This window comes from Gadus macrocephalus, chromosome 3, assembly GCF_031168955.1.
Source record: "Gadus macrocephalus chromosome 3, ASM3116895v1".
Taxonomy (NCBI): Eukaryota; Metazoa; Chordata; class Actinopteri; order Gadiformes; family Gadidae; genus Gadus; species Gadus macrocephalus.
This window is the reverse complement of record NC_082384.1, coordinates 23335011-23354745: the sequence shown is the minus strand read 5'-3', so window position 1 is coordinate 23354745 and position 19735 is coordinate 23335011. Positions and strand designations below refer to the sequence as shown.

The 19735-nt window shown below is 46.6% G+C and overlaps 2 protein-coding genes and 1 long non-coding RNA gene across 3 annotated transcripts in view; 2 read left to right on the top strand and 1 right to left on the bottom strand.

The window, feature by feature from the left end:
- The first annotated feature begins 2702 nt into the window (after nucleotides 1-2702).
- LOC132454641 (uncharacterized) lies at nucleotides 2703-3996 on the top strand. Its single transcript, XR_009524970.1, has 2 exons — nucleotides 2703-3151; nucleotides 3333-3996. It is a non-coding gene; the product is annotated as an uncharacterized LOC132454641 (long non-coding RNA).
- Nucleotides 3997-6860: 2864 nt separating this feature from the next.
- On the top strand, nucleotides 6861-11464 carry LOC132454636 (E3 ubiquitin/ISG15 ligase TRIM25-like). Its single transcript, XM_060048135.1, has 8 exons — nucleotides 6861-7566; nucleotides 7695-7790; nucleotides 8219-8452; nucleotides 8695-8863; nucleotides 9584-9697; nucleotides 9805-9930; nucleotides 10391-10450; nucleotides 10553-11464. The coding sequence occupies exons 1-8, from the start codon at nucleotides 6964-6966 to the stop codon at nucleotides 11083-11085; spliced, it is 1935 nt and encodes a 644-aa protein (XP_059904118.1). The 5' UTR covers nucleotides 6861-6963; the 3' UTR covers nucleotides 11086-11464.
- Nucleotides 11465-14343: 2879 nt separating this feature from the next.
- The window catches only part of dgke (diacylglycerol kinase, epsilon), a 20583-nt gene continuing 15191 nt past the window's right edge, over nucleotides 14344-19735 (bottom strand). Inside the window, exons 3-10 of the mRNA XM_060047404.1 lie at nucleotides 19035-19468; nucleotides 18426-18583; nucleotides 17928-17976; nucleotides 17591-17704; nucleotides 16672-16743; nucleotides 15987-16114; nucleotides 15379-15490; nucleotides 14344-14603 (exon numbers count right to left, since the gene is read on the bottom strand). Of these exons, the coding sequence (XP_059903387.1) occupies nucleotides 14379-14603; nucleotides 15379-15490; nucleotides 15987-16114; nucleotides 16672-16743; nucleotides 17591-17704; nucleotides 17928-17976; nucleotides 18426-18583; nucleotides 19035-19468 (1292 nt within the window). The 3' untranslated portion in view covers nucleotides 14344-14378. The remainder of the gene's footprint in view (nucleotides 14604-15378; nucleotides 15491-15986; nucleotides 16115-16671; nucleotides 16744-17590; nucleotides 17705-17927; nucleotides 17977-18425; nucleotides 18584-19034; nucleotides 19469-19735) is intronic.

Here is a 19735-nt window from a genome sequence, read left to right as displayed (position 1 = left end):
CAATTTATTTTTGATGTCTAGGCCTTCAAGCATAATTTAAAATAGCCTACCTATCCATGTGTTGAGGCAGTGTTTGGCCTTTTCAGTCCGAAAGTGTAATCCGGCCCCCTGAGGTCTCTCTTGAAAAAAATCTGGCCCCCGCCCTGACCAATTTCACCCTGGCATCCCTGCCTTAGACCATGTGTATGAAACCTTTTGTGTCATGTAAAGCTTTGGTTCTGAATAAGAAGATTTTTCTAAGTTTGTCCAAAAATGACACTGTACAGCAAAAACTATACTAATGGCATGCGAAATAAGGCATGTACACCAAGTTTCACAATTTAAAATCCATCGGGGCGGACGTGCTGATCGTTTAACTGACCGCGAATTATAGCGCCACCTATGGGAACTTCGTCACCAAACTGTTTTGGAGACCTACTTACGGGGGATACAAATGTCGTCGATAAATTCAATGCTATAGGGGAGAGTGGGATAATTTGTGCCAAGGAGCAAGTAGTGCCATTCCTGTTTTCTAGATTACCATTAAAGTTTTTTTTTACTATATATTACTTTATTAGATTTTATTGTTATTGTACATTGTATTCTTACATTGGATCACTTAAACTATGTGATATTCTTAGACCATCATGCCACGCAAATACAAACGGAAGACAGACAGGGTTTCAACTGAGGAGTTGGAAAGAGCAGTGGAAGAGGTGCAAGGGAAGACCATACGTCAGGTTGGAAAGGAGATGAAGATAGGATTACCATAAAAAGATATATGGATAAGAAAGTAAGTAGTAACATATATGGATATATGGATAAGAAAGTAAGAAGTAACAAAGCCAGGCTATGAAAGAACAGCAGCTGCCAAACATGTCTTCAATGAGACCATGGAAAAAGAGCTGGCTGACCATATTGAGACACTAGCAGCCATGTTTCATGGCACAGGTGCCGTGTAATGGCTTTTGAGTTTGCACAAAGAAATAACATTGACATGCCTGCCTGCTGGACCAGAGACAAAAAAAAAACAGGTTAGATGAAGTATAGGTTATTGGATAGTTATTTGGAGCGGATAGTTTCAACTTAGCCAAAAGCTGAATGTAAACTGCAATGTGCTGATAAACGTTTTACCTTCTCTAGGACCTGATTGGTTCAATGCCTTTAAAGCACGATACCATTTGGCATGCCGCATTTTTGAAGCAACCCCTCTTTGAAGAGCTACTGCCTTTAATAAGCACAATGTGGGGGAGTTCTTTGATAACCTCTCTAAAGTGATGGACAGGTAACTTAATCATTATCTGGCTTTGACATGCTGATATGATCACATGTACACTCTCAAGCTCTCTCTCTCTCTCTCTCTCTCTCTCTCTCTCTCTCTCTCTCTCTCTCTCTCTCTCTCTCTCTCTCTCTCTCTCTCTCTCTCTCTCTCTCTCTCTCTCTCTCTCTCTCTCTCTCTCTCTCTCTCTCTCTCTCTCTCTCTCTCACACACACAACCACATCCGAGTATGGTAAAACTGCTTTAAACCTCTCTGATCATCAGCACTACCTTTTATCTCATTACAGGTACAGCTTCCCACCACACATGATATATAATATGGATGAAACCGGTGTGACGACAGTGCAAACACCCAAGCATGTTGTCACAGGGAAAGGGAGGAAACAGGTGGGTTCAGTAACATCTGCTGAAAGAGGAGAGCTTGTCACTGTGGCCTGTGCCGTAAACGCCACTGGAAATGCAGTCCCACCAATGAAATGCAGACCCACCTCATGAATGGATCACCAGCAGGTTCCATTGGTCATTGTACCAAGTCTGGATGGATGAATGAAGATGCCTACCTCATCTTCCTGGAGCACCTCATCCGCCGCACCAACTGCTCCCCCGATCACCCAGTCCCGCTCATTCGGGGCAACCATGAGTCTTACACCTCACTTAAGTCAGTGACCACTGCTATAGAGAATGGGGTCATCATGCTTACCCTGCCACCTCACACCGCTTGAAACCATTAGACCAAACTGTCTACGGACCACTCAAAACCTACTATAACCGAGCGATGGATGGGTGGATGCGATCACATCCTGGGCGAACCGTATTGATTTACGAGGTCTCGGAATTTGTGAAGCAAGCGCTCTCTGCAACGTCATCAACAAACATAACCTCAGGTTTCAGAGCAACGGGCAGATACCCTTTCAACAGGGACATCTTCCCGGAAGAAGACTATGCACCATCAGTGGTGACAGACAAGACAGGGCAAATCCAGAAGATGAACCCAGGGCAACTGCTTAACTGCCTGGACCATCACATGAGCCAACACATGTCACAGGTATTTAAAAAAAAAAAGTCTGGGATGCCAATAGTGGCGGTGCATGTAGTGGTGGCGCGGCTCAAGCTTACCCCCCATCTGACCACAAAATCTTGTTGGTTCCCTGTGTTCTATAACAAAGTTCCTTTTCCTTTCCTGGTAGGATGGTTCGGACCCAGGAGAGCAACCTGCCACTCCGCTAAATCCCGAGCACTTATCAAGTGATGAATCTGCTCACTTGGCTTATGTGTCTCCAGAAGTCATTCTTCCCTTGCCAAAGCCACAGAAAGAAAGAACAGAATTGTTAAAAAAGAAAGTGAAAACTAGAATCATGACCGACACACCTGAGAAGATGGAGTTGGAGAAGGCTCACAAAGAAAAAGATAAAAGGGTTGAACAGGAAAAGAAAAAGAACAAGAAATGTGGGAGGAGTAGCGAAAATACAGTCTTGCGGTTTTCGCGATTTAGTGAAAAATATTCATAGACACAAATGGGCGTGGCCTAGGCCAAAAGATGCAGCAGACTCCAGTGCATCTGTGTGTACAAGTTTTTGGACTCTGGGAGGTTCGGTGTGGGAGTTATAGCCCCAAACGCGTATTCCTTGGTATAGCGCCACCTAGTGACCGGCGTGTCTGGATTTTGTCGTCTGCTGAGTCCGAACAGATCTGGATCTAGTCATGCAATTCGCGTGTCGGCACCATTTACGGTTTGGGCTGTAGTACCACTTTCAGGGGGGTAAGAATAATAATAGGAATAATAATCCTTACAAAAACAATAGGGATCCAACCTGTTGGCTTGGACCCCTAATGAAAGAGAGAAGAAAAGGGCTATGAAAGCTGCAAATCAAAACAACCAAGAAGAAAACGACTGTGTACAGTAGCTCAGAAGAAAACTCCACCACCAATGATGAGGCAGAAGATGGCCTGGAGAAGACCAAAGCAGAGAATAGAAACGGGCTGAAAAGAAGAAAAGGAGTGGAAATAAGAAGGGGGGCCTGAAAGGGTCAAAATCAACCAAACCCAAAAAATAAAGTGCTCTCCAGTAGCTCAGAAGAGAGTGACTTTCCGATTCCACTTAGTGATGCCGTTCATTATGAGAGTTCAGATGTCCAGAGTGATGAAGATGATGGCGACAAGGACCTATCTGCTGGTGACTTTGTCATTGTGAAGTTTGCAGGTGAAAAATCTTCAACTATGTTGGATTGGTGGAGAATTTTGAAGGTGACAAGATCAGTGCAAAGTTTCTGAGGCAAAGTTGTAAGAGGTCTGTTGAAGGAAAGCCCATCTTCACATTTAGAGAGAATGCAATCATTTACATTCCCCTGCAGCATTGACACGTGGGATGTTCAGTAGTAGGCCGAATCTGGGAAGAGATTCAGGTGCAGATGATTAGGTGCTCATTTTGGAATTTTGATTTTGTTCTGAGTAGCCTATGTATTCATGTTGCGCTAGGCCTTGTTTGAGCAAATTGGCCTTTGATGTCGTAAAGAATCTTTATGTAAACCACCCACACCACAAAACTTAGTGGTACAGCCAGAAAGGAGCCGAAGTTCATATTTCCCTGCTGCATTGACAAGTAGGATGTTAAGTTGTAAGCCTACGAGGCTGGATCTGTGAAGTGTAAGACTCAATTAGGTGTTCATGTGACGGTATAGGCCTTGTTATAGAAAAGTGGCCTTTGATGTTAAAAGTTTAAATAAAAGTTAAACAAGTAATTTGTATTGAATTTGTCTTGCTTTTATATAGCATTATCATTTGTGAGATTAAAGTTATCTGTTTTACTTCAATTATCAATGGCACAATTTACCCCAGTGTATTCTCTCTATAGAGTGGCGAAGTCACGCCCCTTCCGGTAGGGCTCATGGGACCTATGAGATCGAAAAATATGAATGGGTGTCAATGGAGAGAAAATAATTATTTTCTGGTCCCAGTCTTTATATGCCCTGGATTACACATATGTTGTTTGTGGATTTAAATGATAATTTTTCATGCAAAGAAAACTAAAAATGTTCGTGAAGAAGTTTGATAATTTTAGGTTTTATGTGAGGCCGCTTTGTGAACTACGGGACTCTCTAAATCGACGCCACTTCGACCTGGGCGGGACTTTACGTCCTACGTCACTCGCTATGGGTTTGCATGTGTGCGCGTAGCCGTTTGTCTCAGGGATCTGTGCGCGAACTCCCTTGCACTACAGATTACGAGCGTCAGTGTCGTACGCGATGGAGGGTGGGTGACATTCCTACAGTCTGTGATGATAGGCTATATTTCTACAAATGACTTACTATTACTAGCGATTAACATGACGAAACAACACGAACTAAGCTAACATTAGACTATAGCCATACCAGCTAACCCTAACTATTTCTATTAAACTCTGAACCATTTTGCAACAGGCAACTGTGTGTTGGTGCGTCTTATTGCTTCCCACGTCTGCGTCTGCATCTTTCCCACTCCTGGCTAATAGTTTCAGCTTTTGTACTGTATATCAGAAATGATCACCCTGTACCACACTGCTGACTTGTTGATGTTTTGTGAGCTGAGCACTCACGCATTACTCTAGGTATCTTAAGTTTCCTACTGGAATCATCAAAACTTTAAACTTTGTTATTGTAAGAAATATTGTGTTGCAAAAACACTGTGTCTTACCCTTAGCGTTACCCTAACCTTAACACCAGTAACATTTCTTCATCATAAACTACAAGTTACGCAAAATGGCATACAAACATCCAGTCCAATATGAATGAAAAAAGCTAGCTTCGAATCGAACCCCTTATCCCCGCGTTAATCAGTTGTTCTCTGACCACTAACCCATCAGGTCTTAGTACATGCGATTCAAGAGTTAACCAATTGACAATCTTTAAACTTCGGTTGCCAAGAAATTGTAAAGACAGTGATGTGTGTACATTGTTCGAGTATCCGTCACTCGCGATGTGTGTGCAGTCCAAAATGAAAGAAAAAACCTTGCATCACTAGGGAATCGAACCCCCAATCATCAGTTGGTCGTTGGTAACTGTAAACAAAGAGATCGCATTTTGTTTAACTGCTAACTAACAAACGGGTTTATGCGTTCACTGAACAAAGATTATGGAAATAAAAGACCACTTTTCCATCAGAAAAATCATCAGAACCGTTATTACCAACCCATAGACACTAAAGCCAAAACCTTTCTCACATGCACAGTTGCACACCCATCGCGAGTGACGGCTATGCGCACACATGCACACCCATAGCGAGTGACGTAGGACGTAAAGTCCCGCCCAGGTCGAAGTGGCGTCGATTTAGAGAGTCCCTGTGAACTACAGCTCTTCGCTGCTCTCGACGCATATGATATACGTCACCACACCCGCCCTTGGAACTCGGCACAGAGATGGCGATCTCTCTGCCCCACTTCACCGCTTTTTCCAAGGGGAGGATAAAAGCATCGAAAGAGGTGAAAACCATTATAAATCGGGGCACGTGCAGAGTTTCAGTTATGCCGATGGGAAGATTGTCGGTCTTCTCCACGCCAGTCGCAGGGAGCATGACGTCACATACGAGCCGTGTAGTCTTTCTCGTTGTGTTTTCTCTACAGCCTTTATCTGAACAATTGCACAATAAACGGTCGAACTCTTTGCATGAAAAATTATCCTTTAAATCCACAAACAACATATGTGTAATCCAGGGCATATAAAGACCGGGACCAGAAAATAATTATTTTCTCTCCATTGACACCCATTCATATTTTTCGATCTCATAGGTCCCATGAGCCCTACCGGAAGGGGCGTGACTTCGCCACTCTATTGGCACAACTTACCCCGTACTCGGGGCAAGTTGTGCCACAAAACACTTTTTCTAAAGCTGTATTTCTCAAACTTTAACTTTAAGTAAAAATGTGCACTGCTTACCCCACTCCCCTATGGTTACCACTCCGGAATAATAATAATAATACCCGAACCCTACAATAACAATTGGTATCCACCGACACACCGTGAATACCTAATGAGTAAATTAGTGTCCTTTAAGTCGGCGGCCTCCATCAAAGTGGAAGAACCACCCACACCAATATACACAGGTGTCATAACCCAAACTCTCTCTGAGGATGGCACAGATGATTGGGGAATATGGTGGTCTGTATTGGGCTGTAAGGAAACTAGGAAAGTCTTTTGTGATGCAAAAGACGACGCAGCAGCAAAGGCACGGTGCCGCGGACGCGTTACAGCGCATCTTTTCCCATACACAAGTAAGCAAGTAGATACTTTAATCATGCCCTTGGGGAAATTCAGGTATCCAGTAGCTCACGGTGGAAAGTCAACAGACGGTACAAATAACAAACAACCAAAAATAAAAAATAAGTCAATAAAAGTCAATAAAAAGTGAGCAATATTGCACATAATTAAAAATTGCATTAAAAAAAACACTCAGATGTAGATATAGATAAATAAAAATTATGCAATTGCACACTGTCCAATGTGTGGGTTGATGGAGGGAGCGAAAGAGACTCTCGTTAAAGTTATAAGGGAGCAGGCGAGCGTCACTATTAGGCCTACTCGTCTGTAGAACATCCACGCCCTCTGGCTCCCGTATAAATACAGGAGACAATAAATGTCTCCTTCCTGGTTCCGTTTTCCGGACGACTACGTACGTGTTGACGCCACATGACTTAAGTTTCGTTCCTCTTACGACAGCACAACACTGCATTCAACATGGCCGAGTCGGAAGAAATAAGCAATTTTCGATATCTAAAAGACTTGGAGGACGAGCTCACCTGCAGCATTTGCCTCTGTCCCTTCCAAGTGCCGGTCACGATTCCTTGCGGACACAATTTCTGTCAGGACTGTCTGGTCGCCACCTGGAAGGAGAGTTATGACTGCCCTCAATGTCGGGCCCACTTTCCCACCAGGCCAGAGCTCAAGAAGAACACGGTACTCAGTACTGTGGTGGAAACGTTCAAAACCCGCTCCAGTAAGACCGAGTTCGGGCTCGAGAGGAAGGAGGAGGAAGCCGTCAAAAAGCCCATCGTGATGTGCGATACGTGTATGTCCTCCGAGGCGGACAAGACCTGCCTCACCTGCATGGCGTCGTTCTGCCTCGAGCACGTTCGGCCCCACCTCGACAACCCCAACTACCGCGCGCACCAGCTCAGAGAGCCGCTCGCGGACATGAGCGAGCGCGTCTGCCCCGACCACCACAAGCTGATGGAGTTCTTTTGCGTCCAACACAGCCGCTGTATCTGCAGCTTCTGCCTGCAGCAGGTCCACAAGGGATGCGCCTTCTCGACTCCCGATGAACAAAAGGCTCTGAAAGAGGTGCGTGTGTTTGTGTGTCCATTTTTGCCTGATCTTTGTGTACACGTGTGTTACTGTCATATCCTCTTTTTACTTTTTTAACTTTTACTTCCTTCTAGCTTCCTTTTGATCTTATTTTTTTTCGGTAGTCTGACTGCAAGTCCAAGTTGGTGTTGCTGGATTCAAAGATTGAAAAGACACAGACGACCATCTCCCAGATGACGGAGGCACAGAGAAAGTTAAAGGTAATTTTTATTTGCTGTCAAATTACTTAACCGTGGGCGCTTGTGTCTATAAATTCAACGTATCCCCAAGTGAGAAACGCCCTTTATAATTTCCTTATGATGCAAACTGCCCTTGATTCTACATTCGGTTTAATGACTTTGTTTATAAGCAGTGTGCAATAGCGTAGCCTTTGACCACACTTGCTACCTATCACCTCTCAGGGCTGGGTGATTTGTAAAAAGGTATCATTAAATAATCACAGCAGGTCATTTACACCATCAGTGTGTTTAGGGCATTCCTTACCATCCTCATTAACCCAGAGAATAAAACGCCATGACATTAAGTTGATATCTTATTTTCATGTTGATGCAATAGCATTCAATGCCGAAAAATGAAAATTATGAGAGTCATTGCCCAGCCCTGTATAACGTTGTCATGAATGCGCTAGGAATCTGTGATCAACAGGAAGAAGATGCTGGAGGCCGAGTACCAGCAGATCCGAGAGATGCTGGACAAAGAGGAGCGTGAAGCCATGAACGCAGTGGACCGCCAGATGCAGAGTGGGGAGGCCAAGTACACCAACGTCATAAAGAGGCTCCTCCAGAATATCCAGCAGATGGACACTGCCAAAGACACCGTCAGCGATGTTCTGAGTCAGTCAGACACCCTGGCCTTTCTGCAGGTGAGGGGGGAAATTTCCTTAAGACTATGAAGGAGAGGATGGATACACAGAGGGAATGTTCGTAACTCAAATAGTCATGTTTTATTCACTAGATGTCATAATTGCATCCCAATTTTGGCCGATAGTTTTGAAATGGGTTTAAACTAGTTAATGGTCAAACGTTGCCCTCTTAGTTGTTTTAGAAGCCGTCTCTTGATATTATCTTCTTTACATTGTAATAAAATGTTATTTTTTTCGGAAAGTCTTCAGTAGAGCTGCCTTCAGTGGTTAGTTTCGAGTGCATCCCACCTCGGGTGACGCTGGACTCGAAGGACGTGATTGGCGCCCAGACCTTCGTTGTCGTCTTCAGGGATTTTCTATGTGAACTGTTGAAACAACCAGTGGAGACCAGAGCAGCGATGCTCAAACCAGGTGGGCCTTTAAACCGTCTTCTGGACAGCAGTGCCGTCCACAGGTGATCGTGCCAAAGGCACAATGGCAGATGTGTTCAGAGAGGTCTGAAACATGGCGGATAAAGATGCTAGTTTGTAATGCTGGACTTTGCATCATGACAGACACAGGCTGGCTGTGTTTACATTGTCACTTATCAGGTTATCAACCCTGCACTATCTAAATAATTTTTTGCGTTTTGAAGTGGTGGACTTTCATATAATTTAGATTCATAAAAAATTACAATTCTTATGGAACATACTGCAGTTAATCTCATTGCATTATGGTAGCAATTAAACCATAGAATGCTATTAAATGTGTGAAATCATTTTCAACCAATGTAGCTAGTACTACTATATACTGCAAAGTGGGAGTAAGTAACTGAGCTTTAACCTTTCCTGCGCAGATTTCCAAAACGGCATAAGTGTTACTTTCAAGTTGTCTGTGAAGACGGTAGAATGATGAATGAAACAAGTCTTTAACAATTATTTAAAATTAAGATTTAAAGTTAAAAAAAAAATACTTTAGTTTGCCCTTGCTCAATGTGGCTGTCTCAACCTTTTAATGATCAATAAAATGATTTAATGTTTTAAAGCCTGCAAGCATACCTACACGGTGGATAGCTCTGGCAAAATCCAGAATCAATTCCAAACCCAGGCTCTGAAAGCCTGAAGGATAACATTAGCGGAATTTGAATTTCAGGAGCCGTGCCAAAGGCATCTTCCAAAAGCTCCAGCCCCGGGCCGTCCCAGGGGGCAAGGCCCTCGGTGGATCCGTGTTGGTTATTCGACCTGCCCACGGGTACAGGACCTCAGCGTAAGATGGCTCATTTGTTTGTCTGATGCTAAATACTATCCTTTGGTTTAGTGTTGCAATCAAATTCCTCCAGAGAGTCACATTTGTTTTAACGTTGCTTCATGTAGCACCCAAGAAGAAACCAAAGGAAAAGAAGGTGAAGGCGGCAGCATCCATGGAGAACCTCTTGGATTTTTCTAAGGGTGCTCAATCCAAAGGCTGCAAACCTGAACAGAAATCAACAGAGGATCCAGGTAATCTACAAGCTGTCAACCATTCACAATATTGAATTGTCAAGTAGGACTGAATGATTTGGGGAAATAATCTAATCTATATATTGTATTAAGTTCCTTGTGTTCTTATTCACTAAACAAGCAATAAAGCTTCTATAGTATGACCAGCACAACATTGGAAGCAGTCAACATCCAAACTACTTTCCTTTAGGCCAGGCCTATGTGTTGAGATGAATTGTTGCATTAATTGATTCATCTTTATTTAACTATTACTATAATACGAATTTTACTGATCTCCAGTCAGTAACATTAAAAAAATAATTGATATAATCCCAGCCAATGCGATTTGCAAATCGCGTTCCATTACATCACGATGTTTGTTTGAATTCGATTAATCGTTCAGCCCTATTGTCAAGTGCATACCCCTGAAGACATGAAAATGGCCCACTCATCATACATCGAACAATGTTCTTTGTTTCAGAAACTTCTAGCATCCCGCCCAGCCTTACCTCCTGCGTATCCAGACACGATCTTCTCAAATGTATGTGGACATTTTTATCCGTTGCTCCGAGCTTACCCACTGGTGGAAGCATCTCACGGTCTCCAATACCGAAACTTGACCCAAAACCTTTCCCCTGAACAGACGCCACGGTGCTCACCTTTGATCGGAAGACGGCCCACAGACGGGTGAAGCTGAGCGAGAACCTGACCGAGGCCTCAGTGATGGACGAGCCAATGAACTACCCCGACGGCCCTGCACGGTTCTCCGTCTGCTCCCAGGTGCTGACCTCCAAGGGGTTCTCCAGAGGGCGCCACTACTGGGAAGTGAAGATGAGCAGTAACAACTATGTGGCCATAGGGCTGTCTTACAAGAGCATGGATCGCAAAGGCCCCTCTAGTCGCTTGGGCCGTAACGACCAGTCCTGGTGCGTGGAGTGGTTGACCCTGAAGCTGTCCGCCTGGCACGCCAACAGCGAGACGGTGCTGGCGAGCCTCAGTTCGAAGCGCGTAGGCGTGCTGGTGGATTGTGACGAGGGAACGGCCACGTTTTACAGCATCGCTGGTGCGGTGAATCCCTTCTACACTTTTAGCATTCCTTTCGTCCAAGCCGTGTATCCGGCCTTCTGGATCTTCTCCAACAGCTCTTCCGTCGCCTTGTGCAAGTTGTCTGGCTGAAAGGCTTTTATTCATTGGTTTTCTTGACATGGAAGTTAAAATTCATTGTTCTTGGTTTTTCCCCACTGGAGGAATTATTTTTTTGGAACATGTACCTGGTGTTTGTTTAATAATGATAATCGTTGATAAATGATGTTCGTTAGAATTAATCAAGGTTATGAGAGCATCTGTTGGTTAATTTTATGAAGCAAAGCGATGACACAGTTTATGCATATGAAAATATTTATGAGAATGTTTTCAATTTCAATCGACCTCGCGTACATTCTGTTCGAGAGTATCAATGACAATCACAAGTGGTGGGAGCTTCAACTTTCTTCTCAGGGTTAATAAGTGTTCAAATAATCTTGTGAATAAAGTTAAATTAAGTTTCAAATTTAAATTGGTTTCTTTCCTTTACAGAAAGAGGAATATTGCTGCCAAAGGTAAAACAAATGTAAGTTATCCGTGGATGTAGTATAGCAAAAAATCGTTTGAACTCTTAATTTGAAGGGAGGCATGGGCCCGTCACACAAATACTGGAGCACTCAAAGTATAAACAAAAAGCTGCTAATTAGGCATCTAAGATTGAACATCTTCACTTTCTCGAAACATCCAAAGCCGACATAACATTCCACTTCCCAAAACATTCTCCCAGTGCGTTGATTACCAATAGTTTCGGTACACACACAGTACAACACCATGAAGTCAGTCTGTGTCCGACACTGTAAACATGTAGAATATGGTTGAGGGCAAAGGGGCACCTGTGCACAATTACAATGGAACAAACTTGATAGGTAGGGAAGTAAAGCACCTAAACACAAAGTTCTTGCGTATTCCACAAGCATTGCATGGCTAATCCTATTTTGCGTTTTTAAGAGAAATAGCAATCACAAACATCAATGTGGCAAGTAAAAAGGTAAGCACGACGTCTGTTAATTCACTGTAACGTAAAATATCTGTCAAGAGTTATGGCTATCAGAATTTTGGTATAAATAGAATCACACATGGACTACCGGCCTCTTTTTTTTTTTTAAAGGGCCAAATTGTCCCCAAAAAATAAAGACATGCCCAAATGTAAGCATTTGATTGTGCAAAGACACACCCAATACAACACGTTGGGACTACTCTAAAGTATTGTGACCTGAGCCTTATGGGAACACACATTTAAAACAAGTATTACTGCAAAACTGGCTGTTAAATTGATATGAGGGCTTAAAATATGCCTGGCTGTTTGAGTCTTCAAGACCTTAGAAAACTACCCTGTATTCATTATTGCAAGCAGTTCAAATTGTATATTTAACAAATCTTTAAATAAGGGTAGTGACAGCCAATCCATGCAATATTCAAACTACTGGTATGGTCATGTTAATGGTAAACTATATATACTATATTAAGTGAATAAACTATAACCTATACAGTATACGGTTTCAATACGGTCAGCAGTGTTAAAGTGTTATGTGCCATAACAGTGTAAAACAATTCAAAGTACAAAAGAAGAGAACGAGTGGGGACGCAAGAAGCCCTACATCATTTCAAAGACTACACGATGAAAACGACTTCGAACTTTGACCTAATCCAGCCAGGTTTTCTCTAGATAGTTAAGAACAGACATCGATAAACAACCCGGTCAGCCTTGCCCGCTTACGACGTCGTGTCTGAGACGTAAACCAGGCCTACCGAAGTATCCAGTGAATGACATACATAGATCTACATCTCTTGAAGCAGTGTAGATGTCTAGGGGATAGGAGCCTTTGAAACTGCATTTAAACCAATACATTAGCTGCTGAGTGCTGATCTTGTGAGGCCACGCACACGTACGTATGGTGGGCCTCAGCTGTCTCTTTAAGGAGTAGTTTGTCTTTTGGAAGCTCAGACATTTCCTGGGGGCCATTAATCAGCTGTGTGGTTGCCTGGGCGGGGGGGGGGGTCTTTCATTACCGTTTAAGAGTGATCTACCGTGACAGTAAATTTGGCACTCAGGGATCAGTGCAAAGAGCGATTGGTCTTCCAAATAGTTCAGTGTTACCTGATTGGCCAACGTGTGACAAGTGAATAGCCTGAGGTCTCGGTTACATTACATCGTTAGCGTGAGGCTGGGAGATACCACCACCACCACCACCACCACCACAAGAACACCTCGTACCCTCCTTCTACGAACCAAAGTAGTAAACCGAAACGTAAACCCGGGACACAGCGATACATCGCCGTCGTGCAAGATTAAAAACCGGAACCAAAGTAACTCAGAAGGTAGTGGGTCTCCCTAGCGTGGTCCTAGCAACTCATTTCAAAACGTCCCAAAACACAAACCCCAAAAAAGGGACAAAGAAAGCCAAGTGCTCGGTATTATAAAAGGGCTGAAGGGGGAGGAAGTGAGGGAGGAAGTGAGGGAGGAAGTGAGGGAGGAAGTGAGGGCGGCCTCCCGGAGAGGAGGCAGGCGGTGGGGAGGAGGTGAGACGGCACTGACCAGTCGGGTCATGGAGGAGTGACGACGAGGTCGGGGGGGGGGGCCCGGGTCCCTAGGGTCCACGGGGGGGGGGGGGAGAGGAGGGGGGGGGGGCCCGGGTCCCTAGGGTCCACGGGGGGGGGGGGGGATCAGAGCCGCTGGGAGTAGTAGGGAGGTGGTCAGGGACAGTCAGGGCCAGGGGGGGGGTCGTGGGGAGGAGGGGGTCCCGGGCGGTCAGAGCCGCGCCCCCCGGGGCCTGGGGGAGTCGTGGGGAGGAGGGGGTCCCGGGCGGTCAGAGCCGCCCCCCCCGGGGCCTGGGGGAGTCGTGGGGAGGAGGGGGTCCCGGGCGGTCAGAGCCGCGCCCCCCGGGGCCTGGGGGAGTCGTGGGGAGGAGGGGGTCCCGGGCGGTCAGAGCCGCGCCCCCCGGGGCCTGGGGGAGTCGTGGGGAGGAGGGGGTCCCGGGCGGTCAGAGCCGCGCCCCCCGGGGCCTGGGGGAGTCGTGGGGAGGAGGGGGTCCCGGGCGGTCAGAGCCGCGCCCCCCGGGGCCTGGGGGAGTCGTGGGGAGGAGGGGGTCCCGGGCGGTCAGAGCCGCGCCCCCCGGGGCCTGGGGGAGTCGTGGGGAGGAGGGGGTCCCGGGCGGTCAGAGCCGCGCCCCCCGGGGCCTGGGGGAGTCGTGGGGAGGAGGGGGTCCCGGGCGGTCAGAGCCGCGCCCCCCGGGGCCTGGGGGAGTCGTGGGGAGGAGGGGGTCCCGGGCGGTCAGAGCCGCGCCCCCCGGGGCCTGGGGAGTCGTGGGGAGGAGGGGGTCCCGGGCGGTCAGAGCCGCGCCCCCCGGGGCCTGGGGGAGTCGTGGGGAGGAGGGGGTCCCGGGCGGTCAGAGCCGCGCCCCCCGGGGCCTGGGGGAGTCGTGGGGGCCGGGGCTCTCGGTCTCCGAGGCGCTGGTGTCGGCGTCGTCGTCGTCGTCGTCGTCGTCCGTCTGCTCCCCGCCGTGGTACAGCATGTGGACCTGGGTCTTGTGGGTGATGGTGATGGTGCAGGGGCCCTGGGCCCACGGCTCCCCGTCCACCTGCATGGGCATCCTGGAGCTCTTCAGCACCAGCTGGGGGACGGCCACGGGCACACACAGCCACGGGCACACACAGCCGGGTTACAGAGAGCCTCTCTAACGAGGTGGGTGAGTTACCAGGTCAATAAGGAAGTGAGATGTGAAGTAATGAGGTAAGTAATGAAGTAATGAAGCAAGTAATGAAGTAAGTAATGAAGTAAGTAATGAAGTAAGTAATGAAGTAAGTAATGAAGTAAGTAATGAAGCAAGTAATGAATTAAGTAATGAATTAAGTAATGAAGTAAGTAATGAAGCAAGTAATGAATTAAGTAACGAAGTAAGTAAATAAGTAAGTAGGTAATGAAGAAATGCAGTGAGTAAGTAATGAATGAAGCAACAAAGTAAGTAATGAATTAAGTAATGAAGTAATGATGCAACGAAGTAAGTAATGAATTAAGTAATGAAATAATGAAGTAATGAAGCAACGAAGTAAGTTATGAATGAAATAAGCAGGTAATGAAGTAATGCAGGAAGTAAGTAATGAATGAAGTAATGTAGTAAGTAATGGAGTAAGTAATGGAGTAAGCAATGAATGAAGTTAAGAAAAAACTAATTAAGTAATGAAGTAAGAAAAAAAGTTATTAATTAAGTAAATAATTGACTAATGAAGTAATAAAGTTAGTACTGAAGTAATGAAGCAAGTAATGAAGTAAGTAATGAAGCAAGGGATGAAGTAATGTAGTAAGAAATGAAGTACGTAATGAATTAATCAAGTAGGTAATGAAGTAAGTAATAAAGTGTGTAGGTGTATGTGTGTCTGTCCCCTCACCCGCACAGTGTGTGCCTGGCCCAACCGCACCGGATTGGCCATTTTGACCTGGATCTGGGCACAGTGAAAGGAGCCAAACACTCCTACCACCTCCAGAAGGCCATCGTCCAGCCTAGGACACACACACACACACACACACACACACACACACACACGTCAGTCTGCAGAACAGTCTGCAGAAGCTGCAAAAGTGTGGAAGACCTTACACAAACCCTGTGTAAGGTTTGTGTAAGGTCAGTGGGCCTGGGAGCCAGACGAATGTCGCGGGCTCACGTTTAACTTCCTCTGCAAATAAGGTCTGGGATCCCGATCCAATACAGAAGGAGTTCTGACGGTACGAGGTAGACTGACCAATCCCAACCGCTTATCCAATATGAGGCGGGATAAACACGATGACGATGGCGGTGCAGATGAGTAGAGCGCCGAAAAGGCATTTCCAACAACAACAACGACAACAAAAACAACGACAACAACAAAGATGGCTGCCACTGACGTGTAACGCTTTGCCGATTCACTGTCGAGACAGTATCGAACGCCCTGGGCGGTCTATTGGCCTATTTTTCCTAAAAGTAGAACAGAGTCCATTCATTGGTTGAGGCTAGGTTTACCGTGTGGGGGGGCAGGGCTCGTCCCCCATGCCTTCCCAGAGCCTGCAGCCCCCGCCCCAGTAGCCGATGTTACAGACGATGATGCCCTCCAGGCTGGGCAGCCGGACCCTTTCTCCGTCCAGCTCCAGCTGAGGGAGGAGACCCAGGCACAGGTAAGCAGAGACCCACACACACACACACACACAGGCAGGCGCGTGGACACACACACACACACACACACACACACACACAAGACCCACACACACACACACACACAGGCAGGCGCGTGGACACACACACACACACACACACACACACACACACAAGACACACACAGGCGCACAGACACGCATGCACAGGTGCACGGACACACCAACACACACAGGCAAATGAACACACACACAAACACAGAAAAGGGAAACTACAGAAAACCTTGTGGGACCTTAATCCCATAGTTCTCCCCAGTGTTTGATGGTTTAAAGTTAGCAAAGGATTTGCTTCAGGTTTTAAGATTGCCCACATGTTTCAAGCAGTTCCTCCAAGAAAGCATGTGACCACACACACACACACACACACACACACACACACACACACACACACACACACACACACACACACACACACACACACACACACACACACACACACACACACACACACACACACACACACACACACACAAAACACTATAGCAACACTACTTTACCTCAATCCGCTTATCCAGGTCCTTACATTCCTGAACTAAACAATCTTTGGTTCCATAGAGGAAATACACAACCTAGTGAAACCCAGAAGAGGAGAGTCAGTGAACATGGATGCACTAGTATGAATACTCTTAACCATGGCCCTGCATGATAAAAGGCAATAATCAGTTGGATATGTAACAGGACCACCTATACCTAGGTATTTAGCGATATAAATGTATTTTGACAGAACACCATCAACGATTATTTTCATGAATGGGCAAAAGTCGTATGCAAAACTGTATCGATATTTTAGGAAACGTGTGGATAAAAACTTGTATTCTAATAAACAATCCCTTGTTCAAAACCCCATTACTCTAAAGGCTTAGTTGTGGTGGAACCATAACGAAGCTTTAAAGGAGACCTATTATGCTTTTCGACTTTTATGACCTATAAACGTTGTTATAATGATTGATAGTCATGTTTAACCATACACAAAAAACCATGTTGACTTTCGGGAAAGTCTTCCTCTCATCTGGGCGCTTTCAGCCTTCTCTGTCAACGCTCGGTTTCGTCCTTCTCCGCCCCCTCGCCCCCCTCCTGCCAACCCAACTCCGTTGTGATTGGTTACCTTCCTTGAAGCGCGGGCGCGGGCAGATTTGACGAGGCATATAGGGGCGTGGCAGGAGTGCCTCTACGTAGATGATTTCCCGGAAATGTGAACAAGTGAATCGCAAACGTTGTCCCGAGTGTTTAGCGCTCTGCACAGCCACCCCAGACTGTCAGCAGGGAATACATCGAAATGCATGTACGTCATAAAAGTCGAAAAAGGTCCCCTTTAAAAAGCCTCTGTGGTGCATTGTGGGGGATCCTCCCACCTCACTGCTTGGGAGTTTTAACAAACAGGAACACCACCACCAGGAGCGTCCTGGCGACTCGTACCTTGTTGAGGATGCGGCTGGAGAAGAAGGAGGGAGTCTTCTCCCGGTGTGTGTGGAAGTTGAGGGCCATCAGAGCGTCCGGGCCCACTGAGAAGTAGTTATTCATGGACAACACCTGCAAGAGGACAGAGACCATTGCGATCGATGGCCTGCCTTAGCCGGACGTTGGCCTGTTGCATTGCGTCATGCGGGACGTTGCCATGTCGTTCCTCCGTGTGACGTCGTAAACAGTAGCAAACGCCACAAGTTCTCGCTCACGTTAAATAATAATACCATGGCACTGCGGAAAATACTTAAGAGAGTGAGAACGTAAATGTAACCATTTTTAGGATAATCACCTTTGGTTTCCGGAAGTAGAGGCCTTTGGAGGCCACCTGAACCTTCCACCTGAAAGACAATGCCAAACTCAAGTTGTCAATCTTGTTCTGAGTATATGCGTGTGCGCACAGTATATATATGTCTAAAAACTTTTCTTTTGTAATGTGCCAGCTGAAAACACAATAATATTCTTCTTTTATGTTGTAGGCCTATTCCAAGCTGTATTTTCAAGGAAATGTGTAACTCCCTTGGGGCAGCTGATTTATGAAAGCGACTTACAACCATTCATACACAGACGGCAGAGTAAACCACACAAGGCGACAGCCAGCTCGTCGGGAGCAGTTAGGGTGAGGTGTCTTGCTCGGGGACACCTCGTCACTCGTCTAGGAGGAGCCGGGGATCGAACTAGCAACCTCCCAGTTCCAAGTCAACCCGATCCACCTCTTGAGCTAAGCCGACCCCCAGCCCAGTGAAAGGCGGACATCAGGTCCTTTGTGTTGCGGTTGCTGTCGTCCCACCTGTCCATCTTGACCACCTCGGCGTCCAGGATGTTGCGCAGCACCTGCTCCACGGCGATCTCTCCTGCGTAGCCCGACCCCCAGCCCAAGGTGTTGGACAGGTCGTTCCCGGTGCCCAGGGGCAAGATGGTGACCTGAGGGATGAAGGGGTCCTGGCCCTGAAAACATCACCACACCGAAAGGGGATGAGGATAGGATACAGGGATGGGAAACGGAACTAGAATGGGTTCATGTGCTAATTACGAGTGTTGTCAGGCTGACAATGGTGGCATCACATAGATTAGAAAGCCTTAATGTGTATTCGCCAGGAGTTAATTGGTTCCGTTCGGCCACATTCATTTAAAAAACAAAATGGTTGCCGTTAAGAGCCCGAATCCCAACGTTGGACCACACAAAATAAAACATTGGGAAAAAATTAACACATGGAAGATCGTCCTGTTTTCTTTTTACAAATGCACAATACATAACGTATCGGCAATCAAACATCGCTGTAATGTCGGATTGTGTTGTCCCTGTCGATACCTGTACCTAACAGGATAGCCACTGTGGCTACACGTTATCATTGATAACGGACCGTCCCATGATGTCTTGTGGTGCTACCGCCGGTACCTTGAGCTTCATGGCGTCGATGGCGTCCAGCACCCAGCCCACGGTGCCGTCCCCCCCGCAGACCAGCACCCGCACACTGCCGGGAGGCAGCAGGGTGCAGAGCTGGAGGGCCTTGGAGGGGGCCAGCTTGGACAGGTCAAACACCTGGACGGAGGGAGGGAGTGAGGGAGAGAGGGAGGGAGGGAGGGAGAGAGGGAGGGACAGGGAGAGAGAGAGGGAGCGATGGGAGGGGGAGAGAGAGAGGGGAGGAGGGAGGGAGGGAGGGAGGCAGTGGGAGGGAAGGAAGGAAGGAGGGAGGGACAGGGAGGGAGAGAGAGACAGACAGAGAAAGAGAGGCAGAAACAGAGAGACAAATAGACAGAAAGACCGGGAGACACACACAGACAGACAGACAGACAGGTAGAGAGGGTGAGACACAGCTTTATGCACGATATTTCACCTATAAAACTCCCTTATCGAATACTACGGATTCTACCAACGATTTCTGAGTGGGCTACGAGGGAACTATCTGCCGGAGGTCTGCTGGGTTGCGTCTAAATCGGGGGGGGCGTACAACATCACCATGGTTACTACAAGACATATAGATCACCATGGTTACTCACACCAAGCCTGCTCCAGATGCAGGACAAGATCTCGTTTAATAGGGCCAGACCTGAACAAAGTCCCGCCCACTGTGCCTAAGGAGGACAACCGGACCAATC

Bases quoted from the DNA above. Each gene is read 5' to 3' on its own strand.
- LOC132454636 (XM_060048135.1), top strand. From the start codon at position 6,964: ATGGCCGAGTCGGAAGAAATAAGCAATTTTCGATATCTAAAAGACTTG. The intron at 8,453-8,694 runs GTGAGGGGGGAA...TTTTTCGGAAAG, and splicing joins ACACCCTGGCCTTTCTGCAG to TCTTCAGTAGAGCTGCCTTC. The intron at 10,451-10,552 runs GTATGTGGACAT...TCCCCTGAACAG, and splicing joins CAGACACGATCTTCTCAAAT to ACGCCACGGTGCTCACCTTT.